The sequence below is a fragment of the Epinephelus moara genome, chromosome 17, assembly GCF_006386435.1.
Source record: "Epinephelus moara isolate mb chromosome 17, YSFRI_EMoa_1.0, whole genome shotgun sequence".
Taxonomy (NCBI): domain Eukaryota; kingdom Metazoa; phylum Chordata; class Actinopteri; order Perciformes; family Serranidae; genus Epinephelus; species Epinephelus moara.
Window position 1 is genome coordinate 34,207,956 of NC_065522.1, and position 20,546 is coordinate 34,228,501.

Sequence of the window (20,546 nt, forward strand, 5' to 3'; positions counted from 1 at the left end):
TATATATAAGCATAATTATAAGGCTACGAAAACCAAACACATTTTATTTTATAGCGATTATACACTTGTACAAACATATTAATGGGTAGAATATTCAGATTCAGATTTGACAATAAACCATGCCAAATATTACACACTGGCCCTTAAAGTCTAAAAGTTTCACATTCTACACAAAGAGGAAAAAATATTTTGGTAGATTTTAAACTGATTTAACGACTGTTGATGCTGCCAGATGACTCTGACATTTCAGCTCTTTGTCACTCTCAGGTGCTGCGTACTTAGCACGTGATATTCCAGCCAAATTGGTTCAAACCATTTTAACCTCTGACTGTGCTTCCATGGCTGTGGTTCGTCGCGTCGTTGGACTGGGTGTTGGTGGTTTGATAGCCGCTGTCGTCTGGTATAAATGGAGACGTAAGTAACAGCTCCTTGATGGTTACAATATTCACATTTTACTGCAAAACACCATTGTCTGCTGTTTATTTGCACTCCCTCTGTGTGTCTCTGTGTTGTTCAATGTCACATCTTTTCCTCACAAAAGGTGCCAAAGCTGATTTGCAGAGGAAAATTATATCTCTTCAAAATGAATTAAGGATGAAGACTGAAGAACAGGAGAACATTGCACAGGTGATGTCCAGCCTACAGGGACTGATAAAGGACCTGGAGGCACAGAGAGATCAAGTCAAAGGAGAACTGAAGGAGGTTAAGGCAGATAGGGAAGAGAACAAGAGGCAGCTTCAGTCAGTGGAGGCAGAAATAACAGAGAGAGTATCAGTATAATTTATTACGAGTACAATTTATTGTAATAATTATTATAATTATTAGGGACCTCTGCCTTCAGCTGATGCCTGATGCCAAAATCACTGACCAAGCAGAGATATTTGATGACTCAAGTATTAGAATGGGTTGCACTAGATTCAGCTGAATGACCATAACAGCTACATTTATGATGGATATAATAAAATCAACAACATATACAATCACAAACATCCCTTTATCCAACCTGTAGTTACATTTTCAAAACTCTGAACACAATCAGCATAACATGTCTGTGTTGTGGAATATGCAGTCAGTTAACATGTTTCTAAAATGCTTACATTTTCTTTACATTCAAGCTCACCCAATACCAAATCTGTCTTGTATTATTCACAAATCTTTGCACACAGAATGCTAGAAATTAAAACCTAATGTTCAAACCCTTAAATTAGTACAAAGCTTCTACTTCTGTAACAGCAGCAGCTCAAAACATTGAAACAACTGACAATCTTTCTTGATCAATTCATTTCATTGAAACATTGATGTATTTAAAAGTTGTTAAAAATAAACCAACCACAGCTGATTCTAATCTCAACCAGAGACATTTTTGTTTTTTTGGTTGTTTGTTTCTTTGTCGTTTCTTTCGGGGCCTTTTCTACTAAAACTGACACATTTTTCTGTGATGTCACAAACTCATTACACATATTTATTTTTGTTTTCCCCTGGACTCTGAAAAATAACATTTTGTTGCAACATCACTTTTCAGAACTCCAGCATGCCTTCAATGAAACATGATCCTGTGACAAGTGAGTAATTTGGTTAACTGTATTTTTCTGTCTCTGCATTGTTGTACCAGCCAAAATAATTAGGACAAACATCAGTTAAATGTTTGTTTTATGAGTTTTGATCTCAAACTACCACTAGGAATCACTAAAGTCTAAAAGTTGCACATCCTACACAAAGAGGAAAAAATATTCTGATACATTTTAAACTGACTAAATAAGTGTTGATGCTGCCAGATGACTCTGACATTTCAGCTCTTTGTCACTCTCAGGTGCTGCGACCTCAGCAGATGATATTCCAGCTAAAATGGGTCAAACCATTTCAACCTCTGACTGTGCTCTCACGGCTGCAATTTGTGGTGTGGTTGGACGGGGTTTTGATGTGATAACAGTTGTCGTCTGGTATAAATGTAGATGTAAGTCACAGCTCCTTGATGGTTACAATATTAACATTTTTGAGAGATGCTGCCAGATGAGTCTGACATCTCTGCTCTTTGTCACTCTCAGGTGCTGCGTCCTCAGCTGATGATATTCCAGCTAAAATGAGTCAAAACATTTTTACTTCTGACTGTGCTTCCATGGCTGTGGTTTGTGGCGTCACTGGACTGGGCGTTGGAGGTTTGATAGCCAGTCTTGTCTGGTATAAATGGAGACGTAAGTCACAGCTCCTTGATGGTTACAATATTCACATTTTACTGCAAAACACCATTGTTTGCTGTTTATTTGCACTCCCTCTGTGTGTCTCTGTGTTGTTCAATGTCATATCTTTTCCTCACAAAAGGGGCCAAAGCTGATTCACGGAGGAAAACATCACATGAAAGTGAGACACAAAGGATGAAGATAGAAGAACAGAAGAACAGTGCACAGGTGGATTCCAGCCTACAGGAACAAATAAGGGACCTGGAGGCAAAGAGAGATCAAGCCAAAGAAGAAGAGGAGAACAGTGCACAGGTGATGTCCAGTCTACAGGGACTGATAAAGGACCTGGAGGCACAGAGAGATCAAGTCAAAGGAGAACTGAAGAGAGCTGAGGCAGAGAGGGAAGAGAACAAGAGTCAGCTTCAGTTAGTGGAGACAGAAATAACAGAGAGAGAAAAGGTATTTGACAAACCAGAGGGATTATTGAGAGAAAAAGAAAACCTACTGCAGGCTCAGTGGAAACTGGACGAGACAAAGAGGAACATAGAGAGACAGATACTGAACATAGAGAAAGTGCTGGAGCCAGTGGAGATACAGGTCAGTAGAATGAATAGGAGGAGAGATGTCCAGGTATGGATAGATTAGACAAACAGAAGGCAAATTAGAAATCACCAAAAGGTGAACAGATACAGCTCACAAACATTTTATTGGTGCACCAGGAAACAGCAAGAAAGTGAAATGTCAAACTCCAGATGAATAAATTCATGCCTGCTGGTGTGGTTGAAAAATTAGATGTAAAGTGACATTTTATGAAAAAAGGAAAGGTGTGAAATGGGGATTTATTATCAATAGGCAACACATTCTCATTCCCAACTTCTCATATATCGCTGTTTGGTCAGTGGACTATGATGAGCTAGGTATCCTGGGTGTGTCTGTTGTTGAAGTGTCAGTGTGTCAATTTACGCCTTGTTACATGCATTGCGTCTTTTCAAAATACACTTTTGTTTTCACAGGAATTGTACAGTTTTTTGTTAAATGCATACAGTCTTTTTTTTAATTTATGTTTTTTTTGTAGTGCAACAAAAGCATGTGGGTAAGAAAAAAAAAATGCATACACCCACCCTCCACCTCTCCTACCCACCCTATAGGGACTTTCCAGCCTCTTAAATTAGGTTGTAATGTCAAATGTCAGATGAAGCAGCCAGAGCTAGTCAGTGGATTTGGATGAGAAAGAATAATGTCAGTTGGGGGGCAGCAGGGGGAACTACTAAGCAGGGTACATAACTCCTCGAGATCAAGTGGAGAGATCCACCATTTAGTCCTCTCAGGAGAAATCCAGGAAGAGGAAGGTTATTTAANGAGACCTGGCATTAGGGGAGTGTCTCTGGGACGCCAGAGATCACTGTCTAGCCTCCTGGAGGTGTCCTGGGACCAACTAGACGAAACACTGGTGAAAGGAGGTTCCCACCCGATGACCCCAAAGACATGCTAGTTATCACTGCTCACTGGTCTGTATAGATAAGCCTTGCCATATAAGCTTATCATAGAGCTTAGGAGGTTATTCACTGAGTGCTGATCCTTTCTTTAGAGCACAAGCTTCTTGTGTTTATTTGAATTGAATGTAAACTGGAAACATTTCAAACTGACGCCACCTGGTGGCGTATCATACCACTGTGAAAGAATGAGTCTCTTCATAGGTGCCTGATGCCAAAATCACTGACTAAGCAGAGATATTTGAAGACTCAAGAATTAGAATGGGTTGGACTAGATTCAGCTGAATGACCATAACAACTACATTTATGATGGATATAATAAAATCAACAACATATACAATCACAAACATCCCTTTATCCAACCTGTAGTTACATTTTCAAAACTCTGAACACACTCAGCATAACATGTCTGTGTTGTGGACCAGATCGTTAGCAGAAATCATGCCGTTGTCACAGAATATGCAGTCAGTGTTTCTAAAATGCTTACATTTTCTTTACATTCAAGCTCACCCAATACCAAAACTGTCTTGTATTATTTACGAATGTTTGCACACAGAATGCTAGAAATTAAAACCTAATGTTCAAACCCTTAAATTAGTACAAAGCGTGTTTGTGTGTTTGTTTCTTTGCTGTTCCTTTTGGGGCCTTTTCGACTATATTTGTGTATTTTATTGTTACACATTTCTTACCAAAGTTGATTAATGTTGGATTTTATTTTGTTTATCACTGCCAACAATATTATGTTGATTTAAAATAAATAAACTATTTGGTGAAGTACAATTTGTTTTGCTGCTGAACATTCTATAAAGTAAAGGTGATTCATTCACCTTAAGACACACCTCTGAATAATTGGATGACCCTTGCCGTATAAAGTGCGAAGATGGAAATTAATGAGCAAAAAGCAGTTTTGAGCAAAATACAGAAAAAAAAGAAATTAACATTAATTGTATGATGTAGGTCTGTTGTTGTGTTCAGAGTTTAAAGGAAGTATCTTAAACATCTGTAAGCAATTGTAAAAAGCTAATTGGTTCCGTGTATGTAAAATTGTGTGTGAAGATTTGTATAAATGTTTGTATGAAATGCCAAATACATGATCTGAGCTGCTGTGTGATTTGTGTGTGTAATGTCACAATTTGATTCTGTTCAGAATTTGTTATTTTTGAGGACATTTTGAAACTAAATTAAATTTTACTTAATCTCGTTTTGTGGAAGTTTTTGCTTTTTCCCACTTGAAACTTGATTCTACTGTAAACAACATGAATCCTTACTGATCACCTTGAACATTCACTGTTCTTTGTTAAGGAGGAATCTGACAACTCTTAAAGCTACAAAAAATAAAGTTCATAGCCCTGTCATAGCTCAGTCAGGACGGCCCCAGTCTGGAGAGGATAAGATGTTGTACTGCTGTGGAGGGGTCGGTAACACCAAGCCACCTAAAAAAAGTCCCATCTAAAGTGTACATTATATAGAAAGTGTTGTCACAGCTTTAGCTTTTACAGTCGGACAGCTTTAGATCAAAGGCACCAGACTCCACTGATAAAAACAGTAATCTTAGCACGCTGAACACAGGAGCTGTTGGTTTACTGCTGCTTCAATCAGTCAGTTAGGTTGTGTTAACGTGTGACTATGGTGAATCCAAACCAACCCATGCAGTATAAACGTCAAAGTCACACAATAACACAAACAAAATAGCCAATGGAGGCTGCGGTAGACCAGCAGCTCCTGTGTTCAGGAATTTTTAATAACTGTTTTTCTCAATGGAGTCTGGCTTTGAAGAAAATGACATCACAGCTTCACTTTCCTGGTGGAAATCACTTGAAATGCACTTTCGGCACACCTGAAGCATCAAAACATTGTTTTCTAGTTGGAGCTGTGCCTCATTTTAAAACTGTATGGTTTGTGTAACACGATGACGAGCGCTAAAATCAACCTGCGCAGCTGTCCCTCCATTGTGACATTCATGACTCAGTGGACTTGGAGCTACAATTACACCTGCAGGCTGATATTTTATGACTGCAGCTCACCTATCATGCAGCTGATGAAAAGCACAAAGGTCGAGCTAAACTCCAGACTGAGAAGTCGTCCAGAAAAAAGCCTGAAACATTTAGACTAGTTGGCTGTCAGGAAACAGACTGAGCTGAACATCAACAGTCAGCGTGTACGATTTATTGTTCCATGATAGGACGAAGCACAAAAGCAATCATTCAGTCAACAATGTGAGCACAGTAAATGTTCAGTGAAAACAGACAGAGCTGCAGCAGACAGGAGACAAGGTGGACACACCTTTACCTGGTTACAGTCGACCAGTGTCAGCGGACGAATCATTTTATTTGAGGACTTTGTCCCTGAAGATCTCTGCACACTGAGAGGAGCTGACTCGTTCAGGCACACGACAGGTGAGCTATCAGAACATTACTTTTAATTCTGTAGTTTAATTATTCATCATGTCGGGTCTGCCAACATTAATGTAAGTAAATTATCTTAATCACACTTTTTCTTCATTATTTGAGTGCTTTTGTTGCATGAAAAAATACAAGGTGCATTGAGGTAGAATAAAGATCTTACAGTAAAGATTTGACTTTATTTCATTATTGATTAATTATCAGACTATATCGTAGTGATAACTGTTATTATTTTGCTTTGCTTCTCCACATGGTCTCTTCTTTAAAATGTTTACTGCTGGTTTACAGAATATCATTCTCAGAGGTCCAGTACACGTCCACTGCCACGTGATCTGGTGAACAGTGAGTATTTAAGTTGAATATTTTCTGTCTGTGTCTGCATTGCTGCACCAGCTGTAAAACTAACACAAACACACATCAGTGAAAGCTTTGGCTGGGGTCCAATAGCCTCTCTTTTACACTTCACCTTGATGGAAAACGTAATGAGATCAAGGAAAGAGGTAGAGGATAATTCATAAGGACTTAGGGAAAGGCAACCGTGGTGCTTCGAGAATGCGACTGAACTTACACTGCACCTGCTGTAATGTTCTGTAGCTGGACGACTGCACATTGTTATTGTATTGCTTCTTTTTAATACACCAAATTGTTTTGTTTTCTGATGATTTTATCACTGGTCAGTTTTGGTTTGTGTCCTCCTGAAGAACTTTGTGACATGGATCTTGAAAAGCGTTCTGTAAATTAACAGATTGTTATCATCCTAGATACTTCGCTCCGTGCATTCTTACCATTGCATTCCATCCCCAACTCATCATATGTCGGCACTTTATCAGTGGACTTTTGTGCCTACATATGACGGGCTAGGTATCCTCCTGCACCTGTTGTTGCAACACATTCTCACTCCGACTTCTTCACATAACGACGCTTGGTCAGTGACTTTGTCCATTTGTCCGTTTTCAAGATACACTTACGTTTTCACAGGACATGTGCCATTTGCACACAGTCTCGTCCAAAATAATCACACTGTGCTGGTACTGCGAATTGACGTTTTTTTCCCCCCTTCTACAACAAATACACATGGTTATGTTTTGCAAAGACAGCTACGTGGTTGGGTGTTAGGCAGCAAAAGCATGTGGTTGGATCTTGGAAAAAAAAGAACAGGGTTTGGGCTTTACAATGTTATGGGAAGCGAACACCCGCCTTGGTCCAACAACCCCTGAAAATCGGTGGTTCCTGTCAGCCTTCCACCATCCCTCCCGCTCATTCTTCTCGGAGTTTCATCGCCTGAACTGTCATTGTTGTCCCGCTACATTCCCCCTGGTTGCCGCGGAAACCGTTAAACAATAACAGCAACCAGCCGTGTATCATGCTGACCTGAAGGGTCGGCTTTTTCTCCAGTGTCTGACACCGGAAGTTACTGACCAAGTGCAGGAATTCAACGACTTCGGAGTGAGACCGGGTTGGTCGTTGACGTTGCTGTTTTATGCATTGTGTCTTTTCAACGTACACTTCTGTTTTAATTTTACAGTGTTCATTAGATGCACGCAGTCTTTTTCAAAGTAAATGTACGTTAACAAAACATCTTACTCACATTTAATTTCTTGTGCAACAAAAGCACGTGGTTGGATTTAGAAAAAAAAACAAAACAAAAAAAAACATCATGGTTTGGAACTCCATTCAGACGTTAAGTGAACAGCAGGCTCTGCCATCCACCACTGCTCCCATCATGACTTTCCCACTCCTATGTTGTCGAGCTGCGGCTTTTCAAACTGATACCCTCCAATAAACCGGCGCTGCTTGGCGGGTTATCATACCGCTGCAAAAGGTGCCTTTTTGCTTATTTGTCTGATGCGGAAATCAGTGTCAAAGTGGCGACGAGTTGGAAGTGAGAATGGACTGTTTAAATAATTTAATTTAAAAATATTAGCTTAAGTTATTATTATATATCAAGTTAGTCATTAGTTGTCACATTAAGAACAGTTGCTCTCACTCATCCTCCTGTTCACTCCTATTTATTGCTATGAATCCCAATATAAGTGTATGACAATAATTGTTAATTTAAGCAAGATAGGCAACATGTGTTGGGCCTACAACTCTACTTCTGTACTTATAATTATTTCAATCAAGTTTCAAGCATGTTGATTAAAAAAAAAAAGCACTGTAAACTGATTTAATAAGTGTTGATGCTGCCAGATGACTCTGACATTTTAATAAGTGTTGATGCTGCCAGATGACTCTGACATTTCTGCTCTTTGTCACTCTCAGGTGCTGCGTACTTAGCTGATGATATTCCAGCTAAAATGGGTCAAACCATTTTTACTTCTGACTGTGTTCCCATGGCTGCAGTTTGTGCCGCCGTTGTACTGGTCATTTGCTGTGTGACAGCTGCTGTCGTCTGGTATAAATGTAGACGTAAGTCACAGCTCCTTGATGGTTACAATATTAACATTTTACTGCAAAACACCAACACAGTGTTTCTCCTGATTATATTAATGGCATTTTATTAGGTTTACCGAAATATTATTTGCTTCTGTGTTTTACATCTTTTCATCATAAAAGGGGCCAAACCTGATTCACGGAGGAAAACATCACATGAAAGTGAAGTACAAAGGATAAAGACCGAAGAACAGAACAGTGCACAGGTGGTTTCCAGCCTACAGGGACTGATAAAGGACCTGGAGGCACAGAAACATCAAGTCAAAGAAGAACTTCAGAGAGTTCAGGCAGAGAGGGAAGAGAACGAGAGTCAGCTTCAGTCAGTGGAGGCAGAAATAACAGAGAGAGAAAAGGTATTTGACAAACCAGAGGGATTATTGAGAGAAAAAGAAAAGCTACTGCAGGCTCAGTGGAAACTGGACGAGACAAAGAGGAACATAGAGAGACAGATACTGAACATAGAGAAAGTGCTGGAATAGAGAGACAGATACTGAACATAGAGAAAGTGCTGGAGCCAGTGGAGATACAGGTCAGTAGAATGAATAGGAGGAGAGATGTCCAGGTATGGATAGATTAGACAAACAGAAGGCAAATTAGAAATCACCAAAAGGTGAACAGATACAGCTCACAAACATTTTATTGGTGCACCAGGAAACAGCAAGAAAGTGAAATGTCAAACTCCAGATGAATAAATTCATGCCTGCTGGTGTGGTTGAAAAATTAGATGTAAAGTGACATTTTATGAAAAAAGGAAAGGTGTGAAATGGGGATTTATTATCAATAGGCAACACATTCTCATTCCCAACTTCTCATATATCGCTGTTTGGTCAGTGGACTATGATGAGCTAGGTATCCTGGGTGTGTCTGTTGTTGAAGTGTCAGTGTGTCAATTTACGCCTTGTTACATGCATTGCGTCTTTTCAAAATACACTTTTGTTTTCACAGGAATTGTACAGTTTTTTGTTAAATGCATACAGTCTTTTTTTTAATTTATGTTTTTTTTGTAGTGCAACAAAAGCATGTGGGTAAGAAAAAAAAAATGCATACACCCACCCTCCACCTCTCCTACCCACCCTATAGGGACTTTCCAGCCTCTTAAATTAGGTTGTAATGTCAAATGTCAGATGAAGCAGCCAGAGCTAGTCAGTGGATTTGGATGAGAAAGAATAATGTCAGTTGGGGGGCAGCAGGGGGAACTACTAAGCAGGGTACATAACTCCTCGAGATCAAGTGGAGAGATCCACCATTTAGTCCTCTCAGGAGAAATCCAGGAAGAGGAAGGTTATTTAAGTGTGGGAGTGGCCTATTTGAATCCATTTTGTTTGAGGCCATGCGGCAAGGTGAGTGTGTTTGCTGATCCTGTAAGTTCAGTTAGCTCCTTTAACTTTAGCTTATATTGTAGTTATGCTATGTAGTGTGTGAAATAGNAAGATAGGCAACATGTGTTGGGCCTACAACTCTACTTCTGTACTTATAATTATTTCAATCAAGTTTCAAGCATGTTGATTAAAAAAAAAAAGCACTGTAAACTGATTTAATAAGTGTTGATGCTGCCAGATGACTCTGACATTTCTGCTCTTTGTCACTCTCAGGTGCTGCGTACTTAGCTGATGATATTCCAGCTAAAATGGGTCAAACCATTTTTACTTCTGACTGTGTTCCCATGGCTGCAGTTTGTGCCGCCGTTGTACTGGTCATTTGCTGTGTGACAGCTGCTGTCGTCTGGTATAAATGTAGACGTAAGTCACAGCTCCTTGATGGTTACAATATTAACATTTTACTGCAAAACACCAACACAGTGTTTCTCCTGATTATATTAATGGCATTTTATTAGGTTTACCGAAATATTATTTGCTTCTGTGTTTTACATCTTTTCATCATAAAAGGGGCCAAACCTGATTCACGGAGGAAAACATCACATGAAAGTGAAGTACAAAGGATAAAGACCGAAGAACAGAACAGTGCACAGGTGGTTTCCAGCCTACAGGGACTGATAAAGGACCTGGAGGCACAGAAACATCAAGTCAAAGAAGAACTTCAGAGAGTTCAGGCAGAGAGGGAAGAGAACGAGAGTCAGCTTCAGTCAGTGGAGGCAGAAATAACAGAGAGAGAAAAGGTATTTGACAAACCAGAGGGATTATTGAGAGAAAAAGAAAAGCTACTGCAGGCTCAGTGGAAACTGGACGAGACAAAGAGGAACATAGAGAGACAGATACTGAACATAGAGAAAGTGCTGGAGCCAGTGGAGATACAGGTCAGTAGAATGGTCAAGAATAGAAATGCCCAGGTATGGATAGATTAGCCAAACAGAAGGCAAATTAGAAATCACCAAAAGGTGAACAAATACAGCTCACAAACATTTTATTGATGCACCAGGAAACTGGCTTCAGTGTCAATATTCTATATTATATATTGAGTTAAGTCATGCTTACTGGGATGGTTGGTTTTTTTTTTTACAATCATTAACTATAAACTCTAAACAACATTACAATAACAGCTGTCTGTTGTATACCATACCATTAACAGAATTCACATTGTTTCCACAGAATATGCAGCCAATGATTTGCAGTTTCTAAAGTGCTGAAGTTCAGGTCAAGTCCTTTTATTGTCATTGTAAACAAATACAATGGAATTCAACACACAGAATAAAACAGAACCCATTTAAAAGTAATAAATAAATGGGAAAGGAGGGGATAGTTTTCTTTACATTCAAGCTTATCCAAAACCAAATTTATGGATCTTTCTCGTCTTATTTACAAATGCTTGCACACGGCAAGCTATAAATTAAAACCTGATGTTTAAATCATGAAATTAGTATAACAAACAGCTGATAATCCTTCTTGACTGAATAATATCATTAGAATATCTGAGAAATGTATAAATTGTGTAAACTAGACAATGCTGATTCCAATCTGTACTGCCTTTTCTACTATATTTGTGTATTACTGCAGCAATTTGACCAGTGTTTTTTTGTTTGTTTGTTTGTTTTCACTTTTTTTTAGTCACACACATTAACACTCAATGCAAAAAACATTTTTTTTTCATGCAGGTACAACTACAACATCAAAAGTAATGCAGCTTTTGTATAATGCCATCAGATGTTTGTATTTTGATAGTCATTATTGATAACATGTTCGTCTTGGACAGAAAACGTGCTGATGTTTGAAAGAATAATTGAGTCTTGTTTATCACGTTTTGCTCTATTATGTTAACAGTTTGTAAAATGTAGAGATGATAAAGAACATATCGAAGTTTTGAGCAAAAAATTGAACTAACTGTGTGATGTCGGTGTGTTGCTGTGTTAAGAGTTAAGAAAAAGTATCTTGTTACTAACTGTAAAATAACAATACTAACTGAGTGGATGTAAAAATGCATTTAGGGATAAGATTTGTATATTTGCATGGTGATACAAAATGTTAAAGTCATGATCTGAGCTGCTGTGTGATTTGTATTTGTAATGTCACAGTTCAGAATTTGCTATTTTCTCTGATTTTGAGAATCAAATAAAATTTGATTTTAACATGTTTTGTGGAAAACAATGACAGAAGACATAAAGACAAGTGTACATGTCACCAGATATTATTATAATACCAAGAAAAACCAAAGAAAACAAGCTGCTTTTAAAGTGGTCATTGAGAGTTTCTGAGGTGGGGTTGTATGGGGGACTTATCTATAGTTAGTTACAGTAGATGTCAGTCAGCACGGCCCCAGTCTGGAGAAGCTGTACTGCTGTGGAAGGGTTGGCAAGAAAACATGAACTAACCCCTTACAACACCAACACACAATAACCCAAACAAAATAACCGATGGAGGCCGCGGTAGAGCAGCAGCTCCTGTGTTCACGAATTTTCAATCACTGCTTTTCTCAATGGAGTCTGGCTCAGAGGAAAATGACATCATGGCTTCATTTTCCTGGTGAAAATCCTGGTGAAAATTTAGTTACTTCAGTAACTAGTTATTTTATAAATTAAGTTTTGTTGCACACAAACCAGATGAAAATATAGGAGCAGCTGAAATAATTGGTGGATAGATTAATTTACAGAAATATTTTGACAAATGTTTACATTATTCTTCCTGCAAAAACAGTTTGCATTCGCAGCTTCTCAATCATGAGGACTCTGCTTTTTTCCTTTTAATTCATTTATCAAGTTGATTTTTTCTGCATGAGCAGGCTCACTTTTACTTTTAACACTTAAACATTTTGTCCTGAGTGTTCTTACATACTTTTACCTAAGTAACATTTTCAGTGCAAGACTTTTAGAAGTAACGGTGTTTTTACAGTGTGGTATTTGTACTTTTACTGAAGCAAAGGATTTGAATTCTTCCTCCACCACTGTGTGTTCAGTCCATCAGACACTGCTTCTGCAACTGTCATTGTTCTCTGTACTTTCCCCCACAAATAAAGCAATAAAAAAATAGATAAAGCCCTTCGAAGACCTGAGGCCTTTCTCAAATGGACGGTACACTCTTTAAGTACAGAGCAAAAAATTTAAAACCAGCCCTAAAACCCTAGACTGTATAAAATAATGGACGCAGCCACCACGGCATCATCCATTGGTTTGTGGTTTTGTTCTGAGGCCTCGAGTTGGTTCATTTTGGCCATCACTATCTTTGACTTTTGGAGCCATAAGTGATCATATTTAGACAAGAGAGTGGAGCTGTGAAGGAGCGAGGGGTAGATCTGACCACGAAAGCCAGGACACCATCTTGCTGGTGCGACACCATAAAGCACACTGTATTATTGCCTATTTTACTTTAAATGGGAGCAGAATTTACGAAATGAACTTCATGCTGTGCTGAAGAAGACTTGAAACTATACAGGGACTATAACGTCATCAGGAAAATGTTCAGTTAAGTAATAAATGAAGTGAGAATGAAAGTAATTTACTTCTTTACAATTGGTCTTCTTTTTTCAACCAGTGGAGCCCCCCCCCCGCTGGCCATTAGAAGGAATGCAGGCTTCTGCCTTACTTTTCAGACCTAGAGATAAAACTGGAGTAGAGTTTAAAACCTTGTTGTAAAGTGCGAAAGTTTTCACATTTTCAAAGATACAACATACAGTATATTCATGTAGAAGCTGCAGCAGACAGGCGGGAACACACAGAGTCAACCAAGGTATCTGATTACAGGTGACTGGGATCAAAGTGCAAGTTATTTTAGTGGAGCATTCTGGGTGCAGCGTACTGTACGTTTGTTTCTCTGAGCCGAGGAGACTTCACCGTACAAAGCAGGTATGTAACTCGTCTAAATTGCTCATTCTATTGTAGTGGTGCAACATTCTTGTAAAGGTTTGACTACATGAACTTATGTTTATTGGTGTGTCCAACTCTCTGGTGTTGTGAATTTCTAAATCAGGCGCCGACTCTGTTGATGTATCTAAACATTCTCGTTTGCCTCCACAATGATTTTGTAGATTTAAAACCAGATAGACAAAATAAGTCTCAACAGCACGCACACTGTCTTGTGTGTCTTCACTGCAGCTGATTCAGCCTCATCCACTCCTACTTATTCTGTATCATCATGATCAAGCAATTTATTCTACCTGTTGCTGCATTTCTCGCAGCGCTGAGCTCATGGAACTGTAAGTCACAGCTCTTATGATTAAATGGTTAAAATACTTACATGACAAAAGTCTGGTTGTATTCTGCTGTTTATGTTTCTCTTTTAAAATAAAAGTCTTGCATAAATGTCTTATTTGCTGTTATGGTTTTAGTCTCGCTCACATGACGATTGACCTTTTGTTTTACTTTACAAAACTGCTGTGTGGTTTTTGCTCAATTTTAGACTATTCCCAAAAAGATGAGAAAATGGACCATAACGAGACAAAGTCACTGTTTCAGCAGTCACAGAAGGAGAAAGAATGGGAAAATGTGGTTGCTACATTGATGGAACAGGAGAATGAGCTGGAGAAGCTCACAGAGAAACCTGAACTACAACATAAAAAGGTAAGTGATTGTTCATTGCTCATGAACACAAATATTATCACAGAAAAGTTGCATTAACAGAACAAATTCAACAAGTAGCTAGTACCTATTGTGAGGTTCTCCTATCTGTCTAACTCTTACACCATAGCAACAATAAAGAATCAATCAATCAATCAATCAATCAATCAATCTTTTCTTGCACAGCTCTTTTAATACAGGTTAGTGCAGAGATAACTGACAATCTGATAATAAGACGGAACAATTGAAGATCATAAATATAATAAAAAGAAAAAAAGACTATAAAAATGATGAAAACGTAATACAATACATTTAAAAGCTATAATAACAGTAACAGTTGTTTAAAAGAGTGATATAAAAAGAACAAGATAAAATAGACCAAATAGACAAAATAAGAATGAAAATGATGACAATAAAATACAATAAAATAGATAAAAACTTCAGTAATAATAATAATAAAAATAACTAATTGTTGTAACAAAAAAGTTAATAATAAAAAAAAATAAAATTGGTAAATTAGAAAATAAAATAATTTGATTTTGTAAATTATGTTTGCAAACCATTACTAATGATGAGCCTGGCTGTATAGGTTTAAATCTGAATGATGTAACACCTGCTTAGAGAAGGTATAAATTTCAGGTTATTTATTTAATCTTGCACTCCACCCCCATTTTGTAGCAAAAATGCCTAAAATGACATACCCAAATTAAAATGACTGTAGCGTTTGAACCACTCTGACTACATGCATGCATGAGGTCTTCCCAGAAAGAAAACTTCCTGAAGTTTCTTGTGAAAGTGTCAGAAACACTCTAGGTGATACAGAGACAGAGTAATGGGCCTCTGAAGTCAGTAAAAAATGAGTTTCAGGATGAATAACTGTCTGTGGCTTCACCTGAGCAGGTAAATGACACTGTGGGGCTGTAGGCACACTATCAATGAACACTTGTTTCAAATTTGAAGAAGACTGCTCAAAGTATGACCATTCTACAGTGTTTTTTCCATGAAAAGATCCAGGCGGAGCTCCAAAAGACAAGAGCGCTCACTCTGCTTCAAAACAGTACTATCAGTGATCAAACACCACTCAGCCAGCTTCAAACATTGTACCTTATTGAAATCAGGTGTGATTATGATAGCTGATGTTGTTTATGACACAGAAACACCATAAGATATCACCAAATAAAGCCATATGAAACGTGAAAGTTATGATCCCACTTTCTAGACGGTATATCTCAGCCAAAAATAGTGGTAGGAGTGAGACTCTTACCTTTTATAAACCAGCTAAGTGCCCGCTAACAGCTCCACATAAGACCGCGAGTAATCCTTTAACTTTTCCCGTCGAAAAACGGCATGACATGACTTGTCACTACTCATCACGATTTTGTTCTGGTGTGAAATACATAATAAATAAATAAAAGAAAAACAATGTTATTTTTGAAAAGTCGAGAGCTTCCTGAATGCGGCAATACCAAACATCACATGGTTTGATGACGTAGTGCGCCTGGGAGATACCATTTAACAGAGGAGGAGGGGAGCGAGGACGTCGGCGTCCGGGCGTAGTTAAAGAGGTTAAATTTACAAACTAAGTACTTTGTGTCTTGACTAATGCTTCATTTTGGATATATGTTTTCTTCATATTTGTGTAGTGTTTTGGGAATACGTTCTCATCCTAACTTACATAACACCACTTTGTGAGTAGACTTTTGTGTCTAGGGTTTTACACGCTAGGTATCCTTCAGCGTCTGCTGTTGATGTTCTGGGATGGGCACACGGTTAGGCTCAGGCAACAAAAGCATGTGGTTGTGTTTAGAAAAAAAACCAAAAAAAAAACCATCATGGTTTGGATGAAAGTCCAGGATTTGTTGGAGCCATCCACCACCCCTTCGCCCGCCCTATAGGATTAACCAGGGCTGCATATCATATGGCCAAAAGAAGTAGCTTTTGGTGTCAGTGTCTGATGTGTGTCTTTTTTCTGTATCCCACACCCTGTCTTTCTTGTATTTAAAGCCTGTTTCTATTTTTTTTTTTTCAGAATTCCACAAAGCTGAACTTCAAGGACGAACTGTTCTTTGACTCTGCGCTCACCATCATGACAGGATCAATGCCCCTCAAAACTGTCTTTGTCGTCCTCCTTATACACACATGTGGTAACTTGCATTCTTACACTGAGCTCATCATTCTTCTGTTTTTGCTGTTCAGAGGTTGTATTATAAAAATTTCCAGACTTAAATGAAAACCGATATATAATGCATGATTTCTATATTTCTAAATCTGTCTCCAGTAACATTTGTAGTTACATATATTCTCAGAGCACAGTTTTGCACGTCACATATGTGCATTTGGTCTCCAAAATGCCAAAGATGCATCTGAAGCAACAAGCTTAAAAGAACCGAAACATAAATCTTGATTTAAAGTCAAACGTGAACTTTAAAGATAAGACGAGATGAGAGTTTTACTGTGAAGTGAATAATTTGTTGTTTTGCTGTTGTTTCAGCTCGTTTGGTTGGATCTGTTTCCTCTGTGTTTCCGAACATGAGCTTAGCTGCCATCCTGTTTGACTTGGCTTTCAGTTTGATTCTGGCTGTTTATGCCATGACCAAATGGAAACGTAAGTCACAGTTCTTTCATGTTTGATGTTTGGTCATGGACTTTTCATGTTGAGATATGACGTCCAAGGCACCCTGGGTGTGTTGGTTGTTGACGTTCTGGGACGCAGTGTCAGCTTCAGCCTGTTAGATGCATTGTCTGTTTTCAAAGTACACTAATGTTGTCACAGGAAATGTACAGTTTGTATACAGTCTCTTTCAAAATAAAAGCACAACATTGGTACAACACCGCAAATTCAAGTTTTTTTCCTTCAAAAACGCTGGTCACATTTAGCCACATGGTTGGGGTTAAGGTCCGAACATACTCGGGCGTACTATAAGTGGAGCGGACTCCGCGAGGAATGTCTACAGTCATTTGGGCTTCCATAGTCGAGCGCACTTCTGCGTTGTAGTTTCCTGTAAAATGTCTGTGAAACACACTACATTACCCACAATTCTTGCGCGTCGATGTGAAAAATACATGCCGAGCAGTCACTGGTGTGCGGAGCGGAGTCCGCACGGTCGTAAAATCTGAGCTTTGCGCGCACAGGGCTTGCAGGCGTCTGCTTTTGGTCCAGGCAGACCTCCGTGGAGTCCACTCCGCGTACGTTCCGCCCGAGTATGTTCGGGCCGTTAGACAGCACTATTAGAGTACATGTAAGGAGCTCCTAACGCAGGAAGTCTCTAACCAAGTGCTGGTTGTCTCCGACCTCAGTGTGAGTTGTAAGATTACATGCACTCTAATAGTGCTAATGTTTCAGCTCCAGAAATAGAAAGCCTTTATGTAGCGACATATTTTAATCATGCCCACTTAAAAAAAACAAAACAATTTTTTGCATGAAACCCTGATGCATTTACTTCTCATGTCATTGGTCAGTTTGTCCAAAATGCTGGAAATTTAAAGTTGTTTTTGTATCATCTGTCATACATACAATGTCAGGTGCTATCAGAGAAACACATGTTACATGAACTAGATTTTATTTGAACAACATTTCTGTCTCTGTTGTTGAAAAGGCCAGAAAGCAGAGCTGGAGAAGAAAAACGCACAGCTTGAGAAGGAGTCAGTAGAGAAAGACGAGGACCAGGAGGATGTGGTCAACACAATGATGGAGATGAAGACTGAACTGGAGAACCAGAGGCATCGACTCAAAGTGCGCCTGGAGGAGGTGGAGGGGGAGAGGGAAGTTAACAAACAGAAGCTTCAGGAAGTGGAGAATGAAATAACAGAGAGGGAACTGAAGTTTGACAAACCACAGGAGTTACTAACAGAAAAAGAAAACTTACTGCGAGCGCAGTGGAAACTGGACGAGACAAAGAAAGAAAACGAGAGACAGCTGCTGAACACCGAGAGACTGCTGGAGCCTTTAGAGATCCAGCTTACCAGAATTCATCAAAAGAAGGAAGCAGACTTTAGGTAGAGTTGTCAGAGGAAGGAAAAGTAGTCAATATGTATGGTGACCCTCCAAGGTTAACGCACTGCAAAGAGAAAATGCAACCAAATAAAGAAACGCATTGCAAGACGCTCAGAAACTGTCTCCAGTGGACACTAAAAAGTGACGCACTTGTTTTTGGCTGATGAAGTTGACGTTGACTGTCCCTCAGTGGTGCTGCACAATGAGATCAAATGTTTTTATGTTTTTTGTGTGTGTTTAACAGTATCTGCTGTCAACACTTGCTCTTACCATGTTGCTTTTACTAAACCTAACCACAGTAACTTTTATTGCAATTAATTTTACGTGAATTATGTAACTGTACATGAAGGACATAACGTCATTTTTGGGGTCACAATTTGTACGACATGATATAAACCATTCTATGAGAATATGTTGAATATATACACATATATTACGTGATTAGTGTTGGGAGGATAACCTCTAAAACCCTTTCCACTGCAGATTACTGAATACATGCCCTAAAATGTAATTTGTGTAACATTCCACTAGAGTACTCACACTAAGTAACATATGCCATAAGTATTTTGGGTTTCTTTTGGAGTACTTAAAAATCATCTTGCTGAACTCATTTGTCTGGGTCTTGTATTTCCATGCCAAGAGCACATTCCTGATAGTGGCTCTGCATCTCCCCTGCCTCTGTCATTGAACAGGTGCACTGCACACATTTAAAAAAATCCGTTTATGGGAAATGAATGCCTCTCTGTCCACACTAAATCTGTTAAATGTGCACTTCTAAAAAGACAAACCACCTACCTATCAGCTGTGCACTAAACTGGACACATAACCTCTTAAAAGATAGGCAAGTACGCTCTATGATTGTACTTTTTAAACAGAAAACACAAATTATAATTTGTGATATTTACTGGAAATTTCATATGATGTAGCCAACAGCAAGTCGGTTGTTATTATTGATGTGCCAGAAATGTTCTGCTCCCTGCAGATCTCCCTTCAGGCAGCTGCCACCTAATGTATGTTTTTGTATTTTTTTTTTTTTTATTTTTTAAGTTAGTTTTGTAGTGATCCTGCAGATAATTCCTCATTTCAACTTAAAGACAGTAACTGTATTCAGAATGGCACTAACTGAAGCTGTAATTGTAACAGAATACAGTTACGTATACGTAATACGTAATTTAGTTACTTGTATTCAGTTACTCGCCACCCCTGATTATGAATACGTAGAACACTGCTTAGAAGAGAGAGTGAAAATGAAAAATAACTTTATTTAATCAAAGAAAAAACAGAGAAAGGAGGGCTGCGGCATTCAAAAAGGTAAAAAATGTTAAAAACTGCAGGTGCTCTTTGGTCCTCGGCGAGGAAGCATAATGAGGAAAAAGAAGAAAAGAAATTAAAAAGCTTTATTAAAGAGGCTAGTTCATGAAGAACAGATAAAAACATGTTTCGTCCTCAGTCGGCCTTCATCAGGGCAAATATTTGCTAACTAACTTTATTTAATGCTTGATTTATTACAAATGGGTGCAGCTAAGTTTTACTTGACTGAGTGAGTGCAGTGGTGTCATGTGTTGCTTGTTTGATATTAACTGTAGGAAAATCAGTTTGTTTAAACCTTTTTTAAGTATCTCCAGAAGTGTAAAGTGTTGAGCATCTTTGTGATTTTGTGTCAGAAACAGGACTTTGTTAAAATGTTTTCTATATAAAAATGTATTTTGCAGTGAATGTCTGTCGCCTTTATTTCAGTTTTGTCTGCTCTGTGGCCAGTTTTTGTTTAGTGTGTTATTTGGTTTCGTCCTCTAACAAAAACAGGACCAGGCTGCTGCATGAACAGGTGGTGGACATTCTGAACAAGTCTCCATCTTGTGAATGAAAACTAACTCCAGTTATTATCAGAAAATGTTGGGTGCTTAACAGAGCAGACTTAAACTCCATTTTATTGTGGCAGTAGCCTGAGCTTAAATATTAATCAGTCAGTGTTGATCGATACAGTGCAATAAATCAGAGAGCAGGCTGTAAACTCTGACCTCACATCTGATGCTCTCTGCATTGTATTATAGTTTGCTTTCCACAGTACTGTTAGGGGGAACTTCTATAGCTCTGGACAAGGTTCAG

At 38.6% G+C, this 20,546-nt stretch overlaps 2 protein-coding genes across 2 annotated transcripts in view; both read left to right on the forward strand.

The window, feature by feature from the left end:
- Positions 1-20,546, forward strand: part of LOC126403823 (butyrophilin subfamily 3 member A2-like) — a 66,089-nt gene that overhangs the window by 23,739 nt on the left and 21,804 nt on the right. The gene's annotated exons all lie outside the window — the stretch shown is intronic.
- Positions 13,671-19,344, forward strand: LOC126403842 (uncharacterized). The gene is made up of 6 exons (XM_050066654.1): positions 13,671-13,735; positions 13,985-14,085; positions 14,289-14,449; positions 16,476-16,590; positions 16,938-17,051; positions 18,043-19,344. The coding sequence occupies exons 2-6, from the start codon at positions 14,025-14,027 to the stop codon at positions 18,444-18,446; spliced, it is 855 nt and encodes a 284-aa protein (XP_049922611.1). The 5' UTR covers positions 13,671-13,735; positions 13,985-14,024; the 3' UTR covers positions 18,447-19,344.

What these genes read in the sequence shown, in the direction of transcription:
- LOC126403842 (XM_050066654.1), top strand. Translation starts at nt 14,025, where the DNA reads ATGATCAAGCAATTTATTCTACCTGTTGCTGCATTTCTCGCAGCGCTG. An exon ending in AGCGCTGAGCTCATGGAACT is followed by an intron (nt 14,086 to 14,288) that starts GTAAGTCACAGC and finishes GCTCAATTTTAG; the next exon opens with ACTATTCCCAAAAAGATGAG. An exon ending in CTGAACTACAACATAAAAAG is followed by an intron (nt 14,450 to 16,475) that starts GTAAGTGATTGT and finishes TTTTTTTTTCAG; the next exon opens with AATTCCACAAAGCTGAACTT.